Source organism: Chiloscyllium punctatum, chromosome 35 (assembly GCF_047496795.1).
Source record: "Chiloscyllium punctatum isolate Juve2018m chromosome 35, sChiPun1.3, whole genome shotgun sequence".
Taxonomy (NCBI): Eukaryota; Metazoa; Chordata; class Chondrichthyes; order Orectolobiformes; family Hemiscylliidae; genus Chiloscyllium; species Chiloscyllium punctatum.
The window spans coordinates 6,395,346-6,419,077 of record NC_092773.1 but is presented as its reverse complement, the minus strand read 5'-3'; the positions used below and the strand labels follow the sequence as shown (position 1 = coordinate 6,419,077).

At 51.7% G+C, this 23,732-nt stretch overlaps 1 protein-coding gene across 5 annotated transcripts in view; it reads right to left on the bottom strand.

The window, feature by feature from the left end:
* Nucleotides 1–652: 652 nt before the first annotated feature.
* Nucleotides 653–23,732, bottom strand: part of adgra2 (adhesion G protein-coupled receptor A2) — a 145,276-nt gene continuing 122,196 nt past the window's right edge. For 4 of the 5 annotated variants that reach the window (XM_072553876.1, XM_072553880.1, XM_072553878.1 and 1 more), the window contains 5 exons: nt 22,061–22,188; nt 20,812–20,935; nt 16,676–16,821; nt 16,440–16,529; nt 653–9,105 (listed from right to left, as the gene is read on the bottom strand). In XM_072553876.1, coding sequence (XP_072409977.1) covers nt 7,932–9,105; nt 16,440–16,529; nt 16,676–16,821; nt 20,812–20,935; nt 22,061–22,188 — 1,662 coding nt within the window. In that variant the 3' untranslated portion in view covers nt 653–7,931. The remainder of the gene's footprint in view (nt 9,106–16,439; nt 16,530–16,675; nt 16,822–20,811; nt 20,936–22,060; nt 22,189–23,732) is intronic. The other variant, XM_072553877.1, reaches the window with a different exon arrangement.

Below are 23,732 nucleotides of genomic sequence, written 5' to 3'. Positions count from 1 at the left end.
AATTCTCTGATCACTGTTGCTGGATCTGCTTCTTTACGTTCAGTCCTGGGATGTGGCTGTTCCTGGCCAGGCCAGCAGTTGTTACCCAGCTGTCAGTGTCCACTGGGCAGTTACACGTCAAACACATCGCTGTGGGTCTGGAGTCACATTGTCGGCCAGACTGGGTAAGGATAGCAGCTTCCATCCCGAGGGGAGATCAGGGAACCTGATGGGTTTCCTTGATATCGGATTCCTTCATGGCAGGATTTGAACCCAGATCCCCAGAAGGTGAGCTGGGTTTCCAGCTGGACAGTTGTACAATAATACCATGAGGTCATCACCGTTGATGAGGTGGGACAGCGTGAGCTCAGCGGTTTGACACACTGGTACTCCTGACAGAACTAGGGCTGGTGCTGGCAAGGACTGGGCTTCAGTCACCACTTAATTAACAAACTCAGCAATAACAACAAAACTAATCCCATTCAATCACCCTTTCATTTTACAACATCAAAACACTGAAAGATGAGGTTAAAAAATCACCGACCAATTCTTATCAATTCCCGTTCCTGAGGCCAGGACTTCCATCAGCTGCTATCTCTGGTCTGAGAAAAACGGTTTCCTTTCGTGTCTGAGAGGGAAGGTCAAGAGGGAAAACAGGCACATTCCAGACCCATTCCTGGTAACCATCGTTTATTATTAAAATAGCTCTTCACAAAAAAAAAATCCTTTGAAATTTATAAAGCACCTGAATATCAAAAGCATGAAGAATACTCTGGTTCGAAACATGCAGCCAAGATATTAAGAGCCAGCGAAAGATCGGTTCTGCTATTGCACAGGAGCAGCACCAGAGGGAACTTTCAGAATCTCTCCTCCCACCCACGAGCAGCTGCCATGGGGACAGGGGGGGTTCAGGCAGGGCCTGGGGCCTGTTTCATTTTAGGGCACCACTGCATTGCAGGCATCATGAGGGGTGCCCACCTGACTCAGTTTCACCACTTTGGACAGAGCTATGAGGAAGTGAGGCACCCAGACGAGCCCAGATAGACCTTCCACTTTTACACTGTTCAATATCGGTGGATTTCTCTGGTCAGGCCACATCGCTCAATTCATCCGAAACAAGACACTGGCTCTCACGCGAACCACAGCCTGGCCTCTTCGAGCTGAGCTCAGGGACAGCCCGTCATTGCCTGTCCCGGGGTCAGAAACGAGACTCCCGTCCCCAACACAGAAGGAAATCTGTTCAAATGGACAAAATGCCTGCATGAGACAGCAAAGATGTCTGCCCCCCTGGCAGAGGATTCCAGAACTGCAGCATTTCGCCTCAGTATCCTGGGCAGGTTCCCTTGGACTCAGTCAAGGAAGAATGTCTTTACCCACAGCCCAGTGTACCTTTGGAATTCCTTGCCCCGGGGGACAGTGCAGGATCAGGTCAATGAATGTGTTCAAGACAGATCGTAGAGAGCAACACATTCTCCTTATTAAAGGAACTATGGGATACATGGACAGCCCAAGAAAATGGTGGTGTGCTGTCAGATTGGCAAGGATCTAGTGGATCAGGCTGAGGGGCCAAATAGCCTCCTCCCATATTCCTAAATCCAGTGCACTGTTCACTCCCTTCCCGGAGTTGTGACTAGTCATGAGTTTCCGACTTCACATTCCTTTTGTTAATCCCTAGGATTTGCTATTGGAGGGAAAACATGGAGTCTGAAGCCTTCGCTGGGCCTCAACACGAACTCACCAACATTTTAATCCTGCAACTCTCCAATAATACTGCAATGTAGATTAAGACGTTAAGTTTTCAATAACATTTCAGCTTGTCATGAACACTTCAAAGTGCATCAACTCCCCACAAATAAGATCGCTTTGTTATTGCTGTAAGTTACTGCTACGACATGATGTTAAATCTGCACCTTACCATGAACACTACAATACATGGTTAATCCTGACACTTCACATTGACATTGCTTCTCAATGCTCCCTTATGTGGATTTAGCAACAGTCCCACATCAACAGCATTCATACAGCTGCATATCAATAAGATTTATCTTTCAGTAACATTAACAATTGCCTGATACTGTTTAATTCCAAATGTTAGAAGACAGCAGCGTTATCCAACAAGAACAGGCCATTCGGCCCAACAAGTCTAATCTGGGGTTTGTGATCTCCATCTCCTGCCTTCCAACCTGAGACAGGAGCAGCTTTCTGAATCAATACTGGCTCCCTGCTCAGATTCTGAGCATGTGACTAGCTGTGAAACAGTTAGATTGCTGGTGAAACTCAGCAGGTCTCGCAGCCTCTGTGCAGAGAAAGCCAGCGACTGTTCATCACAACATTGCAGGCACAGCCGACACCAAACAAAATGACCTTCCCTCCATCACAAGGTCAGACCTGGGGATGTTCACCAAAGATTACACAATATTCAGCACCATTTGCAATTCCTCAGACAGTGGAGCAGTCCATGTTCAAATGTAACACAATCTCCAGTGGTAGGTAACATTCATACCACACAAATACCAGGCAATGGCCGCCCCCAAGGAGAGACAATTTAATGTCTGCTACTGCTATTCACTGAATTCCCCCACGATCAACGTCCTAGGGGTTACCATGGATCAGAAACCCAATTGAACTCATCACATAAAGACACGATCGACAAGAGCAAGTCAGAGACGAGGGCTACTGTGGCGATTAACTCACCTCCTGACTCCCTAAAGCCTGTCCACCATCGACAAGGCACAAGTCTGGAGTATGATGGATTACTCCCCACTTGCCCCTGGATGGATGCAGCGCCATCAACACTCAGGAAGCTCGACACCATCCAGGACAAAGCAGCCCCTGTTTGACTGGAACCACATCCACAAGCATTCACTCCCTCCATCACCGATGGTCAGTAGCAGCAGTGTACTATCTACAAGGTGCACTGCAGAAATTCACCAAAGATCCTCAGGCAGCACCTTCCATCTAGAAAGACAAGGACAGCAGATACATGGGAACACCATCAGCCTCAAGTTCCCCTCCAAGCCGCTCCCCATCCTGACTTGGAAATATATCGCTGTTCCTTCACTGTCACTGGGTCACAATCCTGGAATTCCTTCCCTGAGGACATTGTGGGTCTACTGCAGCACGTGGACTGCAATGATTCAAGAAGACAGCTCACCCCCACCTACTCAAGGGGCAACTAGGGACGGGGTAATCAATACTGGGCCCAGCCAGTAACACCCACATCACATGAGTGAATGAAGCAAAGGTTTTCTGTGGCTGTTGAGTGAAGATGATTAAGGGTGATCAGAGAAAGTATTTCCTTGAAATTAGAGTTGTCCCTTTCAGGAGTGATGTCAGCAAACAGGATCTCTGCCTTGGAATCAATGGAAGATCAATGGAATTATCTTCCCCAAGACACTGCTGAGGCTGGGGGTCAGTTGAACATGTTCAGACTGGAAGTGATGCAAGATCCTAAGGCAAGGATTATGGAGCCAATTGAGACCAGAACTAGAGGGCATAGGTTTAGGGTGAGAGGGGAAAGATATAAAAGAGACCTAAGGGGCAATGTTTTCACACAGAGGGTGGTATGTGTATGGAATGAGCTGTCAGAGGGAGTGGTAGAGGCTGGTACAATTCCAACATTTAAAGGCATCTGGATGGGTATATGAATAGGAAGGGTTTGGAGGGATATGGGCTGGGTGCTGGCAGGTGGGACTAGGTTGGGTTGGGATATCAGGTTGGCACAGACAGGTTTGACTGAAGGATCTGTTTCCATTCTGTACATCTCTATGACTCTATGACAGGAGGAGCTCATACAGACATACAGCACAGAAACAGACCCTTCAGTCCAACCAGTTTTCATCCGAATTATCGAGAATGAAACGTGGCAGGATATAATCGGAGCTGAGTCCAACCCTGGGATTGACAAAGCCAAGTGAGAGAGTCCAAACTGAGGTCTCATTCCCGAAGGATGATTGGAGCCTGGGTTGGCCCTTAGAACTGGGACTCTGAAAGTTCTGGCTGGGGTGAACTTACTGCTGCCTCTACACAATGTGAACAGCATCATAAATACATGGCATATAACATAGATTCCTGCAGAGTACATCAGCAACATCTCTTCAGCAGCTCTTTCTGTATGGAAATCTCCACTGGGTGAAGACAGTGAGGTCAAACAAACTGAAACAACACATTGTCAAAACGATTGAACCCAAAGGGAGGCAGCTGAGGATATTGGAGATCTGAAACCAAGACATTTGTTCAGACAATATGGAGGATGTTCTTGATGAAAATAAATTGGAAATCATCAATTATAAATAAAGCCAATCAGACCACAACTGTCCATTCCAACAATGGATTCGGATTGTCACAAGAATGAAGCAGTCACAACATTGGCTGCAGAAATGGCTTTCATTCCTTCCTGATCCGAGACAACCCAGAACCTGCCTGTTTGAGGAAATGAGGGGCTCACACATCTATCAACAGGACGACAATCTCCCCTCCCTCAAACGGTCAAACAATTCCTCTCTGTTCACCTTCAACACCAGATACACAAAAATATCTCAGAAACAACTCACCAGAAAATAGTAGCACAGCTTCTTCTCCCAAAGAATTCAGAGGAAAATGTACCAAGGTCAAAGGTGCAGGGCCGTGAGGGTGAGGCTACCCAAACTCCCTCCCTCCCTCCTCATCGCCAAGTACAAATGGAGCTACTCTGAGGGGACATTTCAAAGACCCACCCTTTCTGTGGGCGAACACTCCAGGGCATAAGCTACCTCTTCAGTGCACATTCATGCACTGGGTTCGTCTGGGTATCTTGGGGGAGATTGACCCATTCCAGCCAGTTCCTTCTTCACACGCCCGTCAGCTCCACCCTGATCCTGAGTGACCTCAGCATCCCACTGCCCCTTGGGAATGTCAGTCCAAGTTTCAGGAGCCGATTCTATGTCTCAACTCTGTCAAACTGCCTGGTATTATCCCACAGGAACAAGGAACAAAAGCCTTCAACCAAATGAAAACCAATCTCTTCTTTCACAATTGTCACTGATGTGTTTCCTTGTGTTCTGCTGGGAGCAGTGTCCTGAAGATTTGTTTCAGTAACTGGAGATTACAGTGAAATCCTGAGAAAGCCAGGATTGCCTACGAGCTCTTCCACAGCACAAGCTACAGCCTGTCCTCCTGTTCACATAGTGCTGACCACAATGGGCCAGTATGGAAGAGCAGGACTGTCCTGAGAATTATCTCAAGTACACTACCTCAGGTAGTCTCACCAGCTTGGAGTCTCAACACTCTGAACTGAAAAGCACATCGACAGGTTAACATGGGCCTGACTCATGAGTAACCTTTTAACCAAGCACACTGAACCTCCGACTCAAGACAATGTTGGACAGTTCAGTCAATATAAGGAAGGCATGACATTATTCATGGATTTTAAATCAACACACACAGAGTTTGCACTCCGAATCTCAGTCTCAATCAGATTTATATAACTCTTTGGCACTTATAGAAGAGTAATACTCTATATGTTTAAGGCAAGTAGGCCCCATGCTGAGAGTGAGAGGTTTCTCAGCAATGCGTCCTGACATATGGCCATAGAGGTCAGACAGCTCAGGGTTAGTGCAGTAGGTAGAGTAACGCACCGGGGTGGGACACAGCACGGTAACCCATGGGGTGGGACACGGCACGGTAACGCACCGGGGCGGGACACTGCACGGTAACGCACCGGGGCGGGGCACGGCACGGTAACGCACCGGGGCGGGGCACAGCACGATAACGCACCGGGGTGGGGCACAGCACGGTAACCCATGGGGTGGGACACGGCACGGTAAGGCACCGGGGTGGGACACTGCACGGTAACGCACCGGGGTGGGGCACAGCACGGTAACGCACCGGGGCGGGGCACAGCACGGTAACGCACCGGGGCGGGGCACTGCACGGTAACGCACCGGGGCGGGGCACAGCACGGTAACCCATGGGGTGGGACACAGCACGGTAACCCATGGGGTGGGACACAGCACGGTAACGCACCGGGGTGGGACACAGCACGGTAACCCATGGGGTGGGACACAGCACGGTAACGCACCGGGGCGGGGCACGGCACGGTAACGCACCGGGGCGGGGCACAGCACGATAACGCACCGGGGTGGGGCACAGCACGGTAACCCATGGGGTGGGACACAGCACGGTAACGCACCGGGGTGGGGCACAGCACGGTAACGCACAGGGGTGGGGCACAGCACGGTAACGCACCGGGGTGGGACACAGCACGGTAACGCACCGGGGTGGGGCACAGCACGGTAACGCACCGGGGTGGGGCACAGCACGGTAACGCACCGGGGTGGGGCACAGCACAGTAACGCACCGGGGTGGGGCACAGCACGGTAACGCACCGGGGTGGGACACATCACGGTAACCCATGGGGTGGGGCACAGCACGGTAACGCACAGGGGTGGGGCACAGCACGGTAATGCACCGGGGTGGGGCACAGCACGGTAACCCATGGGGCGGGGCACAGCACGGTAACGCACCGGGGCGGGGCACTGCACGGTAACCCATGGGGTGGGACACAGCACGGTAACGCACCGGGGTGGGACACAGCACGGTAACGCACCGGGGTGGGGCACAGCACAATAACGCACCGGGGTGGGGCACAGCACGGTAACGCACCGGGGTGGGGCACAGCACGGTAACGCACCGGGGTGGGACACAGCACGGTAACGCACCGGGGTGGGACACAGCACGGTAACGCACCGGGGTGGGGCACAGCACGGTAACGCACCGGGGTGGGACACAGCACGGTAACGCACCGGGGTGGGACACAGCACGGTAACGCACCGGGGTGGGACACAGCACGGTAACGCACCGGGGTGGGGCACAGCACGGTAACGCACCGGGGTGGGGCACAGCACGGTAACGCACCGGGGTGGGGCACAGCACGGTAACCCATGGGGTGGGACACAGCACGGTAACGCACCGGGGTGGGGCACAGCACGGTAACCCATGGGGTGGGACACAGCACGGTAACGCACCGGGGTGGGACACAGCACGGTAACGCACCGGGGTGGGGCACAGCACGGTAACCCATGGGGTGGGACACAGCACGGTAACGCACCGGGGCGGGGCACTGCACGGTAACGCACCGGGGTGGGGCACAGCACGGTAACGCACCGGGGCGGGGCACAGCACGGTAACGCACCGGGGTGGGGCACAGCACGGTAACGCACCGGGGTGGGGCACAGCACGGTAACGCACCGGGGCGGGGCACAGCACGGTAACGCACCGGGGTGGGGCACAGCACGGTAACGCACCGGGGTGGGGCACAGCACGGTAACGCACCGGGGTGGGGCACAGCACGGTAACCCATGGGGTGGGACACAGCACGGTAACGCACCGGGGTGGGACACAGCACGGTAAGGCACAGGGTGGTATAAATCACCACGGTAAGGCAAGTTAAGTTAAGGCACAGCACGGTAAACCATGGTAAGGTACGGTGCAGTAAAGCACAGAATTTCTTCATCAAGTGCATCAGCAGTTGTTCCCGATCTGCACACAGTCAAAGCTAACAGAGTCTCTCACACACATACAGAGCATCCCTTTCATTTTCTCCCCATTCCTTTTCCTTCCACACTGTTTCTTTTCCCTTCCACAGTCTGTGATCGAGGTCAGTGCAGAGGGAGAGTCTTTCCTGTTTGGGTGCGGTTCTGCCTTGGCGGGGCTTCGGCCTGACCTCCGACCTTTCTTGAGCGGCCAACCAGCTGGACGCTCGGAACATTCCCCCCTTAGGCAGTCCAAGTGTGAAGTGATAGTGAGAGATCATGGCAGCGAGAGGTTCTCAGGGGCCCATTCAGGAAAGAGCTTGCTACGAGACCAGCTCAAGTTGGTGTGTTTCTCTTTGAGCTCTGGAGCAGACAGTGGGTGGGGGTGGTGGCTTTGGTGAAGTCCCAGTTTGGAAGCATCTCCCCGGTGTCGGCAATGAGCTACACTGTTGTCTCACTCTTCCACATGCTGGTATTTATGGTTGGGTTTCCCTCAATGCCGAACAGCGTGACATCATACTTGCTTCCCTTGAGTGTGCCATTCTGGCTGGCCATGTTCAGTGGGTAGGACCTTCTCTTGACTTGGTTGTCCAAGGTGGCTGGCTGTTTCAGGTTCTCCCCACTGACGCTGCACTGTATTGCCGTGCTTTGGCATCGGGGCTGGCTGCCAGTGTCGCTCCCCTCTGAGGGGCTCACGCTGGCATCTGGTTCAGCTACCCCTCTCCCCGTGCCGAGGTGACTCCACTGGCTGGTGCGACTGCTGGCACAACTCTCCAGCTGGCTGCCATTCTCACTGGAGCCCAGGTCTGACATTGCCCCCTTCGGCCTCCTGATGTGGTGGTGTTTACAGTGGCGCGGTGCCTTGGTCCGGGCCCACTGACTGCTGCACTGTGGCAGCTCCTCCACATCGCACGGTGTCAGGCCATTGGGGTTGGGGGAGTCCGACTGGTTCAGGGCTGCCTGCAGGTTGCTCAGTTTGCCCTGGCCCACCCCAGAGAAGTTACTGCCCAGCGAGGAGGACTTGTTGGAGTGTGGGCTGTCTGGCTTCCAGGCTGGCAGGCAGAGCTGAGGCCCCAGGCTCTGGGTAAGGCCGACAGGAGGGGTGGACAGGCTGCCGTTCACTGTGGGTCCTGGCCCGAAACAGGGCAGCCATGGCCTGCAGACATCCTGCTGCTTGAGGCAGTGATGGATCAGCACCAGGAGACCCAGGCTGACTGCTGTCACCCCATACAAACAACTGAACACAACCCGCAAAGACTGACCCTGAGAGACGGACAGAGCTCCGAATGTCCAAAGGCCGATGAAGAGGAACTGGGTGGTGAGCAGGGCCCAGAGGTGGCCCTCCAGGGTATCCTCATTCTCATTGGCCAGCGAGGGACCATCAGAAAGACCTGATCCCAATCCCGATCCCGATCCCGATCCAGAGTCTGTCAGCTGGATGCCATTGGCCGCAAGCTGCTGCTCTCCCTCTGGTGCCCTTTGACCTTTGGCCTTGCCCTGTGGGTAACAGCGGAGATGCAGGGCAGCACACAGGAAGTAGATCCAGCTGACCAGTACAGTAAATCCCACTGGTACGTAGAACGCTCCCAGGCTCGGCTTCCAGGCCAACCAGCAGCTTTTCAGGGGAGGAGCAGAGAGACAAGAAATACAACAGTCACTTTGTGGCTCCACACTGACATTGCTCCCATCCATGTGGGTCCCACACCCTCCCAGCACCTGAACTGCACAATCTGACAGTGTCCCCACACCCTCCTGGTCCATGGACAATCTACTTAGCTCTCCAGTTAGTTCCCCTCTCCCTTTTCCTGTCTTCATCCAACTCCTCACTCAATTCATCTTCAACCACCAACTAACCAGCAAACCAGGAGGCCATTCGGCCCCTCCCTTCAGTCAGCTCACTCCTGATCTGTCTGTGTTTGGGATCCCACATTCCCATCTCTCACTGACCACCATTGATCCCTCTGCCCAACACAATTCGATCCACCTCTGTCTGGAAAAGATTCAATGTCCTCGGCTCCACCACTTTCTGAGGCAGAAAGTTCAAAACTCACACAACCCTCTGAGGGAAAAAAAACATTCTCCTCATCTCTGTCCTGAAACAGAGGTCCCTCATATTAAAACAGTGTCTCCTAATCCTGGACTCAACCCCATGAGGCAACCTGTTTTCCATGTGCCCCTTGTTGGGAACTCCTAACCAGGGTCTCCTAGACTTCAGTCAGGTCAGCCTGTCACTCTTGGGTGGGCCAGTGGAAACAAACCCAGTCTAGTGAACCTTTCCTCATCAGGCAGCTCATTCATTCCAGGGATCAGTTCAGTAAACCCCTTTGGAAAGGATCTGATCTATCTCACTGCTTCCTGAAAGGAAATCTGAACCCAGCACAGCATTCCCCATCCAGAAGGTTAACCTATTAAAGCAAACAACTTCCCATTTCCCACATGATCATCCATCCGCTGAGACTGACTTGCTGACCCTCTCCGTGTGGTCTGGGAGTGTAACCGGCTCTGTCTTTACTCCTGACAGCAAGGTCACTGACTTCAATCGTAAAACTGACAGGCCCCAGCACTGACTGCACACACTCAGGCCCAGAATTTCAGACCATGTCAGGTCACATTTCGCATCTTTACCCCCAGTTGGTCGCTTTTCAGAAATGACTGTCATTTTGTTACCCTGCAGTGTCTCCCTGGTTACAAATGTCTAACTCTGTCAATGACCTTCTCCATGAGAAGGCAAGTGTTGCCTGTTTCTCTGTCTAATTCTCCCTCATTGATGATGGCATTCTGGTAAATCTGCTTGGTCCCTTCTCTGAGATGTTCACATCTCTATGAAAGCACCGTGGCTAGAACGGGGACACTGTTCTCCACCAGAGTCCTCAAACGATGTTTGACAAAGTTTGGCCTTAGTGCCAAATCCCAGCCTGCCTACAATAACAACCTCCATTTCCAAAGCAACTCTGAAAATGTCCCAAGGCTTTTCCCAAGTGTGATCAGACAACATTTGACATTGCAATACACAAGAAGACATGAAGCTAGGTAACTCAATGTTGAGACAAAGATTTCAAGTGTACCCTGAGAAAGTGAGAACCTTACAGCTTTGGCAATTGGAGGGATGCCCACCCATATATGGAGTGACTCCATCAGAAAGGTTCATGCAGCCACAATTTGGACAGTGCAGTGATCCCAGGGAATACAGGGGCTGGAATGATTTTTTTTATTTCAAAAATATACTTTACTCATAAAATAATGTGATGGTCTGTCCAGTTGGTAATGCCATACATATGTAAACATTTACATACAGATCAGAATTTATCATTTTTTTTATATACAGGTCTGTACGTTTATCAATCATTTGTCCATATATTTAGTTGAGGCGTCAGCAGAGCCCAAATGACTGCGTGGGCCCCTTGTTCTTCTTAGGCAGGCAGATGTTACACGGTGGTCTTTCCCCACCGCGCCTTGGCAGCAGCTGCCCCAAACTTCAGCGCGTCCCTCAACACGTAGTCCTGGACCTTGGAATGTGCCAGTCTGCAACACTCAGTCGGGGTCAACTCCTTCAGCTGGAAGATCAACAGGTTTCGGACTGCCCAGAGAGCGTCCTTCACCGAGTTGATGATCCTCCAGGCACAGTTGATGTTCGTCTCGGTGTGAGTCCCGGGGAACAGGCCGTAGAGCACGGAGTCCCGCGTCACGGCACTGCTCGGGACGAACCTCGACAAGCACCACTGCATTCCTCTCCAGACTTCCTCTGCATAGGCACATTCCAGAAGGAGGTGTGTGACAGTCTCGTCCCCACCCCCCTCCCCACCCCCACCCGCTTCGAGGGCAGTGTGCAGTGCGGTTGAGAGTCCGGACGTGCATGAAGGATCTCACAGGCAGAGCCCTTCTCACCACCAGCCAAGCCACGTCTTGGTGCTTGTTGGAAAGTTCTGGCGATGAGGCATTCTGCCAAATGGCTTTGACAGTCTGCTCAGGGAACCGCTCGACAGGATCCGCCCTCTCCTTTTCCCGAAGGGTCTCAAGGACGCTACGTGCTGACCACTTCCTGATGGACTTGTGGTCAAAGGTGTTTTTCCTCATAAATTTCTCCATGAAGGATAGGTGATACGGAACGATCCAACTACTCGGAGCGTTCCGCGGCAGCGAGGCCAGGCCCATCCTTTGCAACACCGGGGACAGGTAGAACCTCAGTACATAGTGACACTTGGTGTTTGTGTACCGGGGATCCACGCACAGCTTGATGCAGCCACACACAAAGGTGGCCATCAGGGTGAGGGTGGCATTGGGTGTATTTTTTCCCCGGTTGCCCAGATCTTTGTACAGCGAGTCTCTTCGGACCCGGTCCATCTTTGACCTCCATATAAACTGGAAGATGGCCGGGGTGACTGCAGCGGCACAGGGTCTGACCTGTGCCACGTATAATAGCAATGACAGTGCCTCACACCTGATGACCAGGTTTTTTCCCGCGATGGAGAGCAACCGTAGCTTCCATCTGCCCAGTTTCTGCCTCACTTTGCTGATCCGCTCCTCCTAAGACTTGGCGCACGCCCCAGCCCTCCTAAACCAAATACCCAGCACATTCAGGTGGTCGGTCCTGACGGTGAAGGGGATTGAGGATTGGTCGGCCCAGTTCCCGAAGAGCATGGCTTCGTTCTTGCCTCGGTTTACCATGGCCCTCGAGGCCCGTTCGAACTGGAGGCCTTAACCTGCAGGCCCCCGCTGCCAGGAATAGTTACCCCTCTCAGGCTCACATCCTTCCTGATGGATTCAGCAAATGGCTCTATGTAGCACACAAACAAGGCAGGAGAGAGAGGGCAGTCCTGCCTGACGCCAGATCTGACTGGGAAGCTATCTGATTCCCACCCATTGATTGAGACTGCACTGACAATGTTGGTGTAGTGCAGTCTGATCCAATTACAGATTCCCTCCCCAAAGCCCATTTTGGAGAGAACATCTCTCATATACCAGTGTGATATCCTGTGAAAGGCTTTCTCCTGGTCCAGGCTGATCAGGCAGGTGTCCAACCCTCTGTCCTGCACGTAGGCAATCGTATCCCTGAGGAGTGCGAGACTCTCAGCGATCTTCCTGCCTGGTACAGCACAGGTTTGGTCAGGGTGGATCACCGACCCCAGAGCAGACCTGACCCGGTTGGCGATTACCTTTGACAGAATTTTGTAATCCGCATTCAACAGTGAGATTGGTCTCCAGTTTCTGAGTTCCTCCCTCTCCCCCTTCCTCTCGTAGATGAGGGTGACGATGCCTTTCCTCATGGATTCACTCATGGTACCTGCCCGAAGCATACTGACATACACCTCCAGCAGGTCCTGGCCGATCAAGTCCCACAGAGCGGAAAAGAGCTCGACTGGTAAGCCGTCACTTCCAGGAGTTTTATTCTTTTTGAAGGACTCGAGGACCCTTGGTCAGCTCATCCAGAGATAGCGGCTGGTCCAGCCTCTCTCATGTTCTGTCATCTCAGATCTCTGTGATAGAGGACAGGAACGACTGGGAGGCCACGCTGTCGGTCAGCTTCGCGTCATACAGACTGGCATAGAAGGATTTACTGATCCTCATGACGTCAGCCTGAGATGATGTTATCGAGCCATCTTCTTCCGTCAGGCTGCTGAGCACGGAGCTCTCTTTGTGCACCTTCTGGAAGAAGAAACATGAGCACATCTCGTCCTGCTCCACCAAGCGGACCCTGGACCAGAAGATTATCCTGGAGGCCTCCGAGGCAAAGAGCGAGGCTTGCTGGCCCTTCACCACCTTGAGGTCCTCCGTGTCTTCGACCCCCATCATCTGCAGCAGGAGCAGGTTCTGCATACTTTCCTGGAGCTGGGACAGTTTTCCCCGCCTCTCTCTCGCCCCCTGAACACCTTTGAGGATGAAGAACCTCTTGATGTTCCCTTTTACCGTTTCCCACCAGTCCGCTGGGGACTCAAAGAGGGGCTTCACGGTTCTCCAACCTGCGTAGTCCCCCTTGAGCTCCTCAATGTTTCCCGGGGTCAACAGCTTAGTGTTCAGTTTCCACGTTCCCTTACCAGCCCGCTATTTGTCCTGTAGGTGACAGTTGGCCAGCAGGAGGCAGTGGTCAGAGAAGAACACTGGCTTGACGTCGGTGGATCTGACCGAGAGCATTCGGGACACAAACAGGTAATCTATCCTTGAGTGCATAGACCCGTCTGCCCGTGACCAGGTGTATCTACGCTGCGCTCCATCTGCAGGGGCGCTGAAGACGTCGTGCAGCTTGGCGTCTTTGACCATGTCCATCAGGGCTCTGGACGTAGTGTCCGGTTTACTGTCCCCCCCCGCCGGATCGTCCATCTGCATCAATGATACAGTTGAAGTCTCCGGTCTGGACGTAGCCAGCAACAGTGGAAGCTGCTGCAGGACGGCCAACCGTTCACTCTTACCCACTGGGGCGTACACATTAATCAGGCTCAGGGGAGCATTCCTGTACAAGACGTCGGTGACGAGGAGGAGCCCGCCCACCACCTCCTTAACCTCGGAGATGGTGAAGGTGTCTCCTCACAACAGGATACCCAGGCCGGAGACACGGCTATCATTGCCCCCCGACCAAACTGACGGCCCATGGGCCCACAAGCTCGACCATCTCCTGTAACTGCTGAGGTGCGGTATCCCACACTCCTGCAGAAACAGGACGTTGACTTTAACGTTGGCCAGGAAGGCCATCATAGATACACATCGCGTAGCCGATTTGATGCTACACACATTGATGCTGGCAACTCTTATCCCCATCTTAACAGTTTACGAGGTTACCAGTGTCCATTTGCTGCTGGTCTTGCCCCTCTGGGGTAGCCGTGTGCATCCCCGTGGTGACAGCAAACTGCTGGACCCTCCCAGGGCTGAGGTAGCTGTCCGGTTCCACACTGGAGCCATTTCCCCGCTCTGGTGTCATCGTGTCAGAACCAGGGTCCGCACAGTCCAGTTCTCCATCTGACAGCGGGGCTGTCACAGGACCGCTGCTCCCAGTTACCTGGAGCTGTGGGCCGGTGGGTACCTCGTGGTTCTCACCGGGTGGGGGGAGGCCTTTACCCATCCCCTCAGAGGGATCGACTTTTCCTGTTTGGGCGGTGCTGCCCTCCTTCTTCCCCACAGCGTTCTGTCTCTTCCTCTGGTGATGACCCTCCTTGCGCCCGTCCTCACCGTTGGAAGAGCTGCCTGTATCCTCGTTGTGTAGGTGTCATTTCCCCCTTTGCTGGGTGGCTTTGGGGGCCTGGCGAGGTTTCCTCTTCCTGCTTTTGACAGTTATCCATTCCTCTGCCTCCTTTGATCCCTCCTCTTCCATTTCCTCCGTCTGTCTTGCAGGAGCTTGGATCGGCTGCTGCATCTCTCCGCTGTCTGCTCTGCTACAGCCTGCCCTTCCTTCTGGGTACCCCCAGACACTGTTCCCGTGCTGGTTTGTGGTACCTTGCTGGTCTTAGGTGGTCCACAGCTTGTGTTGCCACCTCCAGCCATCTGTGCGTAGGTGGCGGCCCCTCGTCTTGGGCAGGGCCTTGTACATGTGGCCTGCCTCTCTGCACAGATTACAGTTCTTGGCCTCCTTACGTTCCTTGGTCGGGTGGCCTTCCCTCTTGCAGTTTCGACAGACGGTCACCTTACAATCCGCCGCCATGTGGCCTGACCTCCCGCAGGTTCGGCACACTTTCGGCTGCCCTGCGTGTGTCAGGTAACCTCTGCTTCCTCTGCTGGCAAAGCTGGAGGGTGGGTGGAGGATGTTCCCACTAGCATCGACCCTCAGGGTTACCCTGACCTGTCGTTTGCTGGTCCAGATCCCGAAAGGATCGACCACATCAGTACTCTCTCCCTCGACCTGGACGTATCATCTCAGGAAGGTCAGGACATCTGCTGCTGGGACGTGAGGGTTGTACATCTGGATTGTTACAACCAGACTCCTCTGCGCAGGAAGCCCACACAACAGGACCGCCGACAAGATGGAGAACAGAGGTTCCCCTTCCTTCTCCTTGAAGACCTTCAGGAGCTGCTCACAATTCTTCACGCTCCTGAAGGTCATGTCGAAATAGCCTGCCCCAGGGAAATCCTGCAGGCAGTACACGTCAGCTGCTTCGAACCCGCAGCACTCCAGCAAAATCTTCTTCACAAACACCGTCCGATCGACTGCTGTGTGCAGCTCCACCTTCTTCACAGTCACCCTGACTGTGTTGCGAATGCCCTGGCCAGGGCTGCGAGCAGCTGCTGAGGCCATAGCTCTGAGGTTGGCTGGTACCTGAATTGGCGTTAGGCCAAAGCCAGCATAAAGATCCACCAAGAGCAGGTCAGCACAATCCTCCAACGTCCAGTCACAATCCAGTGATGGTCTCCAGCAGCTCCGACGACTTGCAACACAATCCCCGCGGTTTCTCCCCCGCCAGCACACGTCCGCTGCGCCAAACCTGCAGCACTCAAACAGAATCTCTTCCTCTGGTCCTCAGGAACTACACATATTCCAAGCCAAAAGGCCGAGAAGCGATCCAGGGGCTGGAAATTCCAGAAGGATGAAGCCACAGAAGGATCGGAAGGCAATGTTGGAATTCTCCAATCGAGGCTCTGATGGAGCAAGAGCCATTTTGGTCAGGGTGAGTGACACTTGGCGCGAGTGAGGGTGTGGGCAGTTTTGGGTGTGAGCTGGTGTGGGTGTGGAAGGTGCAGTCTGGATAGGACTGGAATAGTCTATCACAACATTGGCTGGAACGTGCTGGCGGACGTGTCCGGGTTGTGAAATATGTAAAACAATGACCTCTTATATTTGGAACAGATCCAACTAGAATTGTGTTCATTCATTATCACCTTGTGACAGACAAGCAACAAGAACAGTGTGTCATAAATAGAGTGGGGATTTGCTGGATGGAAGGGTGTGTGTGTGGGGGGGGGGGTAAAAGACAGGAATGATTCGAGCTGAGTGAACAGGTTAGCAGGCTCAGGTGTACAGATACTCACTATGGGCTGTAGTCACTGTAATTGTGCAGATTCACTGCCGCTGTGATCCCACAGATTATTAAAGGTATGCCTCCCGCAATGAGATAAAACCTGCCGAGAGAAAGAGACATATTCATGGTCCAGGTCACACTTCAGACCAACAATAGGATTTCCAGCAAAACAGTGAGGCCAAGAATTGGCCAGGATGTGGAAACCACAGGCAGGCAGACAGGGGGGGGGTGTGAGCTGTGCTGTACCTGAGCATTGGTCTCTGGCTGGGTGAAGGGACTTCAAGCTCTTGTTGCCGGGGTGGTTTGTGTGTCACTTCCTTGTAGATGACTCTCATTGCCACTCCAATCCACAGCAGGGTCGACAAAGATGAGTAATGGAGGACTATCCCAATCTGTGAAGAGACAGGCAATTAGGTGTCTGTCAAAAGTAGCAGCTGGAAGGAGCACTCGCACCCTATCCTGCATGGAGTGGGCCAAGGTATTTATTAAGGTTTAAATACCAACAAGAGGAATAGGCCACTCAGCCCAACCACACTGATGGGATCAACAAAAGCAGACTGGGATTTACATATTTCACAACCAGGACATGTCTGCCAGCACGTTCCAGCCAATGAGGTGAGTGTTGTGATAGACTATTCCAGTCCGATCCAGACTGCACCTTCCACACACACACCAGCTCACATCCTGTATCTGTCCAGCCCTGCTCGAACTGTATGCATTTCAATCAGATTCCCTCTCATCTTTCTAAACTCGAGTGAATCCAGACCTAGGTGAAGTCTTTACCCTTTGTCTGAGAGCCTTGCCAGGTCTGCTTTCAGCCTGGTGAACTTCCCCGTAATCTCCCAATGGAAGATCTGTTCTCGGTTTGCAGGGAGACTCAAACTGCACACAATCTTCCAGGTACGGCACGGTGGCACAGTGGTTAGCACTGCTGCCTCACAGCACCAGAGACCTGGGTTCAATTCCCGCCTCAGGCGACTGACTGTGTGGAGTCCTCCGGGTGCTCCGGTTTCCTCCCACAGTCCAAAGATGTGCAGGTCAGGTGAATTGGTCATGCTAAATTGCCCGTAGTGTTAGGTAAGGGGTAGATGTAAGGGTATGGGTGGGTTGCGCTTCGGCGGGGCGGTGTGGACTTGTTGGGCCGAAGGGCTTGTTTCCACACTGTAAGTAATCTAATCTAATCTAATCTAAACTTCAGCAAAACCTCTCTGGTTTGGAACTGAATTCTGTTTGAAATGGAGACCAGGATAACGTTTGCCTTGCTAACTGCCTGATCCACCTCCTCGTAATCATTCCAGAGGATGCTTCCATCCGAGAGGGGACGGGTTTTGATTGAGCATCTCACCTGAAACAGAGCAAGGGTGACAGTGCAGTGGCAGTGTCTGCCTGGATTGTGTGTTCCAGGAATGGGGCTTGATGCTGACCCATCAGAGACAGTGCTGCCCAGTGACTCACGGTGTAAGCTCCACTCTCGAACCTGCGCCCAGATCATCAGTGAGAAATCTGCACTACGTTCTCCAGGTCGCTCCCAAAACTGCTCTGGAAATTCGCTCCAGATTCCCCCCCTCAATTCTTCACTTCAGCTCAATCCAACCCAGTCAGCTGGCCAGTGTTACTCTCAGTTCCATTCTCCCAGGAGTCACAGTGGATTCACCCTCAGGCAGCAGCCAACCTGCTGTTATGACAATGTCTATGTCCCCACTGACAGAAATGTTCAGGGACCGAAAGAAACAGCAATTCCTCCTTCTGAAATAAACTCATTCCCGAAATGGAAAGGGCAAGGACAGACTGTTAGAAAGGAATTAAAATCCAAGCTGCCAATTAACCGGCCTCAGGGAAAAGGAATCGAGGTTACAGAGACAGAGTGTTTTGGCATCCTGTGTGCTAACAAGCCTGTCTTGCTGAATCAATGGCCTGAGGGTAAGGAGGGGGTTTGTCATCGACAGACAGCCAACACTGAATGTAACAAAGGAACAGAGAATCTAGTGTTATGGATGAGTCCAGAACCCCTGTGAATATTTCAGAAGGGTAGCCTAGACACTAACATTTCCTCATTTTCAAGGTCGATGTGAAGCGCCATATTTCAAACATGATGCGACAGGTCAAACTCCTCAACATTAAGTGAAATGCAATTTATTGAAACACAATAGTTAAAGTACAAAAACAAAAGAAAGAGGAAGTTAGAAAAACTGAAATATGAAAAGCTCAACCATATTATATAATAGACAGTCCCGATGTAGTAACATCCCACAAACAAAACCCCTTCAGACAAAGGAAAATTCAGACACAGATTCTCACATGGAGTTCTCCAATCCAGACGGAAACAACATCAGGAGTACATTCAGAGAGTGGAGCAGCTCAGAATCATTCACTGAAGCTTCCGTTTCTTATCAGACCCCAAGCTAAAGCTAAAGAAAACTAGAGGTCTGAGCGAACTGGCCACACTGAGAGTGTATCCATTGTTCCAACTTTTAAAATAAAACACTCTAAGCCCTCACACATTGTTTCCTTCAGTCGGTTTCAGTAGCCAGTTCAGTCCACCTGCCTTCCAACCACTCTGCAAAACTAAACCAGGATAATAAAACCTTTTATCCTGACACCATCATCACACTACTCCAGAGAAGGAAGCAAGCTACAGACTTTGTGACTTCAGAAATGTCATTTATAATACCACATTGTAAACTCGACAGAAAATCCTCCAAGAATCCAACTTGGGGATTCGACAGCAGCAGCCCTCCGGAGAACCATAATACACAAGGATTGCAGCCAGAGACAGACACAGTTGGTTGGAATCGGAGCTAAATTCCACCTGTGCTCGGGCAATAACTCAACTGGGTTGCTAGCTTTCACTTGCTGACTTGAGGGTGTTTATTTGGGGAGCTACATATGATCAAGTTGAAGTTGTTGAGGTATTAATTAATTGCCTGTAAGATTTCGGAATGAGTTACCGAATTGAAGGTCGCACGTAGGAATCTGCACTGAATGAGGACAGAACAGACTGTCAGAGCTTGCTGCTGAGGAGCTGAACAGGGCTGAGGCTGGGAGGGAGGTCAAAGAGCTGGTCTTTACAGGCTCAGGGTCAGGGTCAGGGTCAGGCCACGGCAGCGACAGAGTGGCTGCAGATGGGGGGGTGGATCGAATCAAATACAACCCTTCAGGTAATTGACAGTAATAGGCAGGCAGGGAAACTCACTGACATGAGAGAGTTACAGCAACTACCTTTCACAGTCTTTGAATGTCCTGAAGATCTTATGGATCTCTGTGTGTTGCACAGGGCAGGTCAACGATAAGCAGTCTCAGAAAGTTCAAGTGAAAGGTTGTGTGATGTTCTCTTACTCAGGGTTGTCTTTAAATGACAGGATGACAGTTGTGAAGTTATCATTTTGAGTGGACCTGCTGCCTGCTACAATTACTTTGTTTGGATTTGTACCTGGCAGGTTCCAACTGTGTAAGACCACATGTTTTTCCCTGCTGGTATGATAATCTGAAATGAACATTGGGCTGCTGGATAACTGCAATCACAAGGGAGTTTTGTCATTTGAAATCACACCCGTTTGGCTGTCCAGACCACGTTGCTATTGGAAGCAGTGACGGACACACTGAATGGCACTGAGAGAGTGAAGTAAATGTTACCTGACAACAGCCTTCTGATTGGTGGAGCTGTACTGAGGGACAAAATGTCCAGAGGCTGTAAACTGAAAGCATCCATCTCCTACCCCCCTCTCCTCTCTGTCTCTCCCCACCCTCCTCCCTGTGTGTGGGAGAAAGACATCAAACCAAGTAGCAGTGATGAACATTTCAGACGACGTGGACCAGTTTGGACCGAAGGGCCTGTCTCCCCGTGCTGTAGGACACTATGACTCTATGAGGTGTGGCCAGTCCTGCCTGAACTTTTCACACAATTCCTGACTTTGGAATCCTGTTTACCCTGTCAACATTTCCACTCACGGTATATGGGTCAGTCCATCTGTCTGTTACCTTGTCTTCTGGTGCAGGGAGGGGGGGAAGGTGAGGGCGAGAGTGAGTGTGTGAGTGTGTGTTAAAGGGGGAGGGTTGATGTTGCACAGTAATATCAGAAGAAATCCTGCCTTCTCCCTGCCTTTTGTTAAAGTGAAGTTCTGTTCATGAGAGATGCTGGGGTGAACTGTTTTAGTCCTCAATATTCGTCAGGCAGGCAAATGGGACCCCCCTCCTCCCCCAGGCACTCTTTTTGGGATTTCGGATACATCTTGACACATCATGGAACAGTCACTCTCTTCCCAGCTCAGCGGGAACAATAAGCACGGAAATTCCTAGCAGCAATGGCAGAATGGGACATGTGTCTGTAGGACAGAGTCTGTACCTCACACCCACCATTCAGTACAGCTCCAATCAGCACTCACCACTTGGCAGATCAGTCCATACTCAGTCCGATTGATCCCACCGGTGAACACAGCACACGTCATCGAGATGTGAAACCACAGGTTCAGGAGCATGTGCCAATTCTTCCTGGAGACCCGGATTGTGCTGGAAAAGGATGATGGGATTAAATCGAGCACACGGCTGCAGGGTCAGAGTGGTTCGACCTAACGCCACCCCACCCCGCCCCTCCTCTCTGGCATTGAGGTAACAGCAGGTCAGCATTGGCCATCTACCCCCACTGGGGGTCATGTGGACCTGCCCAAGCTCCCATGTTGCTGAGGCAGGTTAACCCAGACACACTGAATGAATGGACAATGTCGTTGAACATGACAGGAGTGTCAGCCTGAACACGATGGCGTTCCCATTGGGAATTTCTGTCCTTCATTCCTTCATGCATCGTGGGTGCTGCTGGCAAAGCCAGGATTGGCTGCCCCATCCAAACTGCCCCCAGGAACTGAGTGCCTTGCTTGGCCATTACTGAGGGCAGTTCAGAGGCAGCCCACATCTCTCTTCTAGTCCAGAGTCACGTGTCGGTCAGACTGGGTAAGGAGAGCAAGTTTCCCCTCCCTAAACCAATCAATGATGGTTACATGGAGACTGAAGCCAGGTCAATACTCCAGACAGAATCCCAGATTCCCTGCAGTGTGGCAAGAGGCCATTGGGCCCATCGAGTCTGAAGGGAACCTGGGGGTTCCTGATTCGCTGTTCCTCAAGTGTTATCCTGCTCCTCAGGATGATGAATCCAGTGATGCACCCATGGCCTCGGTCTATATTAGAAAAGGTGACCATTTGAGCAAAACCTGGGCTGAACCTTGATCCAGTATGGAGAGTTTGGAGGGGACAGAGGCGCCACAGAGGGTGGGAATGGGGTAGATGCCTCATGCCCAGAGCCAAGTGAGTCTTCTCAGAGACTGATAAAACACACCTACATGGTGAAGCTTTCCTCAATCCCATATTAGCAAGCCTCCTGCTGTAGTGAATGCTTCTCATAACTTCCCAAGGGAATGCCATTCTGAGAGCACCAGGAAACAGGTGAGTGGCAGCACCTTCCACCAACTGGGGACCGAGCCAGAGTTCAGACAGCATTCTGATTGGCTGAGGTGAAGCAGATTGGATAGTTGGAGTTTAACAGCAGCATGAAGCAGACGGGCTGAATGGCCAGTTTCCGTGTTGTAGGTTGCAAGTAACCCATTTAAACCATTGGCACACGAAGTGCAGTTAGTAACTTACTTGTGCTTCAGGATGTAGGTAATGATGGCAATGAAGAGACATATCAAGAGGACCACGGTGCAGCTGTAGATAATAGGGTGGAGAGCTTGGATGGCACCAGGAGTTGGCACAGGCTGGTTCCTTATCTTCTGGAAGGAGAGCACAGTGAACAAGGAATTACACAGGTAACCACAATACAAATCTCCTCATCTTTCCCGGGAACACTCTTTTCATCTGGCTCCTTCATGGTGAGCTTGGCGTTTCTTGCCCATCACTTCAGTGCCATGAAGACAGCCTCAGATAAGGAGAACCAGTGACATCAGAATAGGAGCAGGCCCTTCAGCCCCTCGACACTACTCCCTCATTCAGTGAGATCTCTGTTTGTGGTCTCTCTAGCATCTTGTTTTTGGAGCCCATTGTGAATTTCCCAGTGGTGATCAATCATGCTCAGTTTTAAGGTCTACTGCTGACCTCCAGCCTCAACAGCTTTCTGGATGGCTTTCCGGATTTCCACTCCGTTATTTGAAGGAGTGCTTCCTGACATTCCTGATCCTGAATAGCCTGGCTCATGTACCTTTGGCCACCTCAGGAAGTCACTTCAATCTATCTGTAAAACTTCTTTACAACTGTTGTGACTGTCTATCTTGCGGTTCATGTGTTTTCAAAGAGAACTTGAAGCTTTCAGAATAGATCGATGAAGCTTCACATTAAGTCCACATTGAAAGTGATGGCCACATTTCTGAAGGTGCTGAAAAATGTGTTGCTGGAAAAGCGCAGCAGGTCAGGCAGCATCCAAGGAGCAGGAGAATCGACGTTTCGGGCATGAGCCCTTCTTCAGGCTTATGCCCGAAACGTCGATTCTCCTGTTCCTTGGATGCTGCCTGACCTGCTGCGCTTTTCCAGCAACACATTTTTCAGCTCTGATCTCCAGCATCTGCAGTCCTCACTTTCTCCACATTTCTGAAGGTCACAACTTTCAGTGAAACAACTGTAAGTGAATCTGGGGTTCCCGAAGGAATCTGTGTTAAAGCTGGAGTTAGGTTCCCAGGTACATGTTTCCCTCAGAAAGACAACAATGTGCAATTTTAAATCACGAGCCACAGATGTAACAGAACTGGGTGTTTCCAGCTGATGGGACACACAATGTACCTTGAAACCTCATCCCCATTCTCAGCAATTAAAGACCTCACAGCAATCTAGGTTTGTTCAATACATTGTACCAGTTGTCTGACACTTTCATCTTTTACTGATAAATTCTGGGTCCTATCCACTAGCTACCTGATGAAGGAGCAGCACTCCGAAAGCTAGTGCTTCCAAATAAACCTGTTGGACTATAACCTGGCGTTGGGGGATTTTTAACTTTAACACAACATAAAGTTCAACAAGATGCAGAAGTAAAAACAAAAATCCAGGAATACTGTCTGAGGAATACATTCAATTGAAGTTTTGTATTTTGTGTGTTAAGAATGGGAGACATTGCTTCACTCAGAGTTGTTGTACTGAGGAGGCATTTTACTCAGGTTTTCGGACTGGTAAAAGCAGGTTTGTAATTTCGAACATTGAAAAAATAGGTGGAAAACAATGCTGCTATCTCACAACAGGGCTCCAGGGAGAGAGAGAGACAGACAGACAGGGAAATACAGAAGGGAATCGGTGTGTGGGTATGTCAGAGAAGTGAACACAACATAAAGGA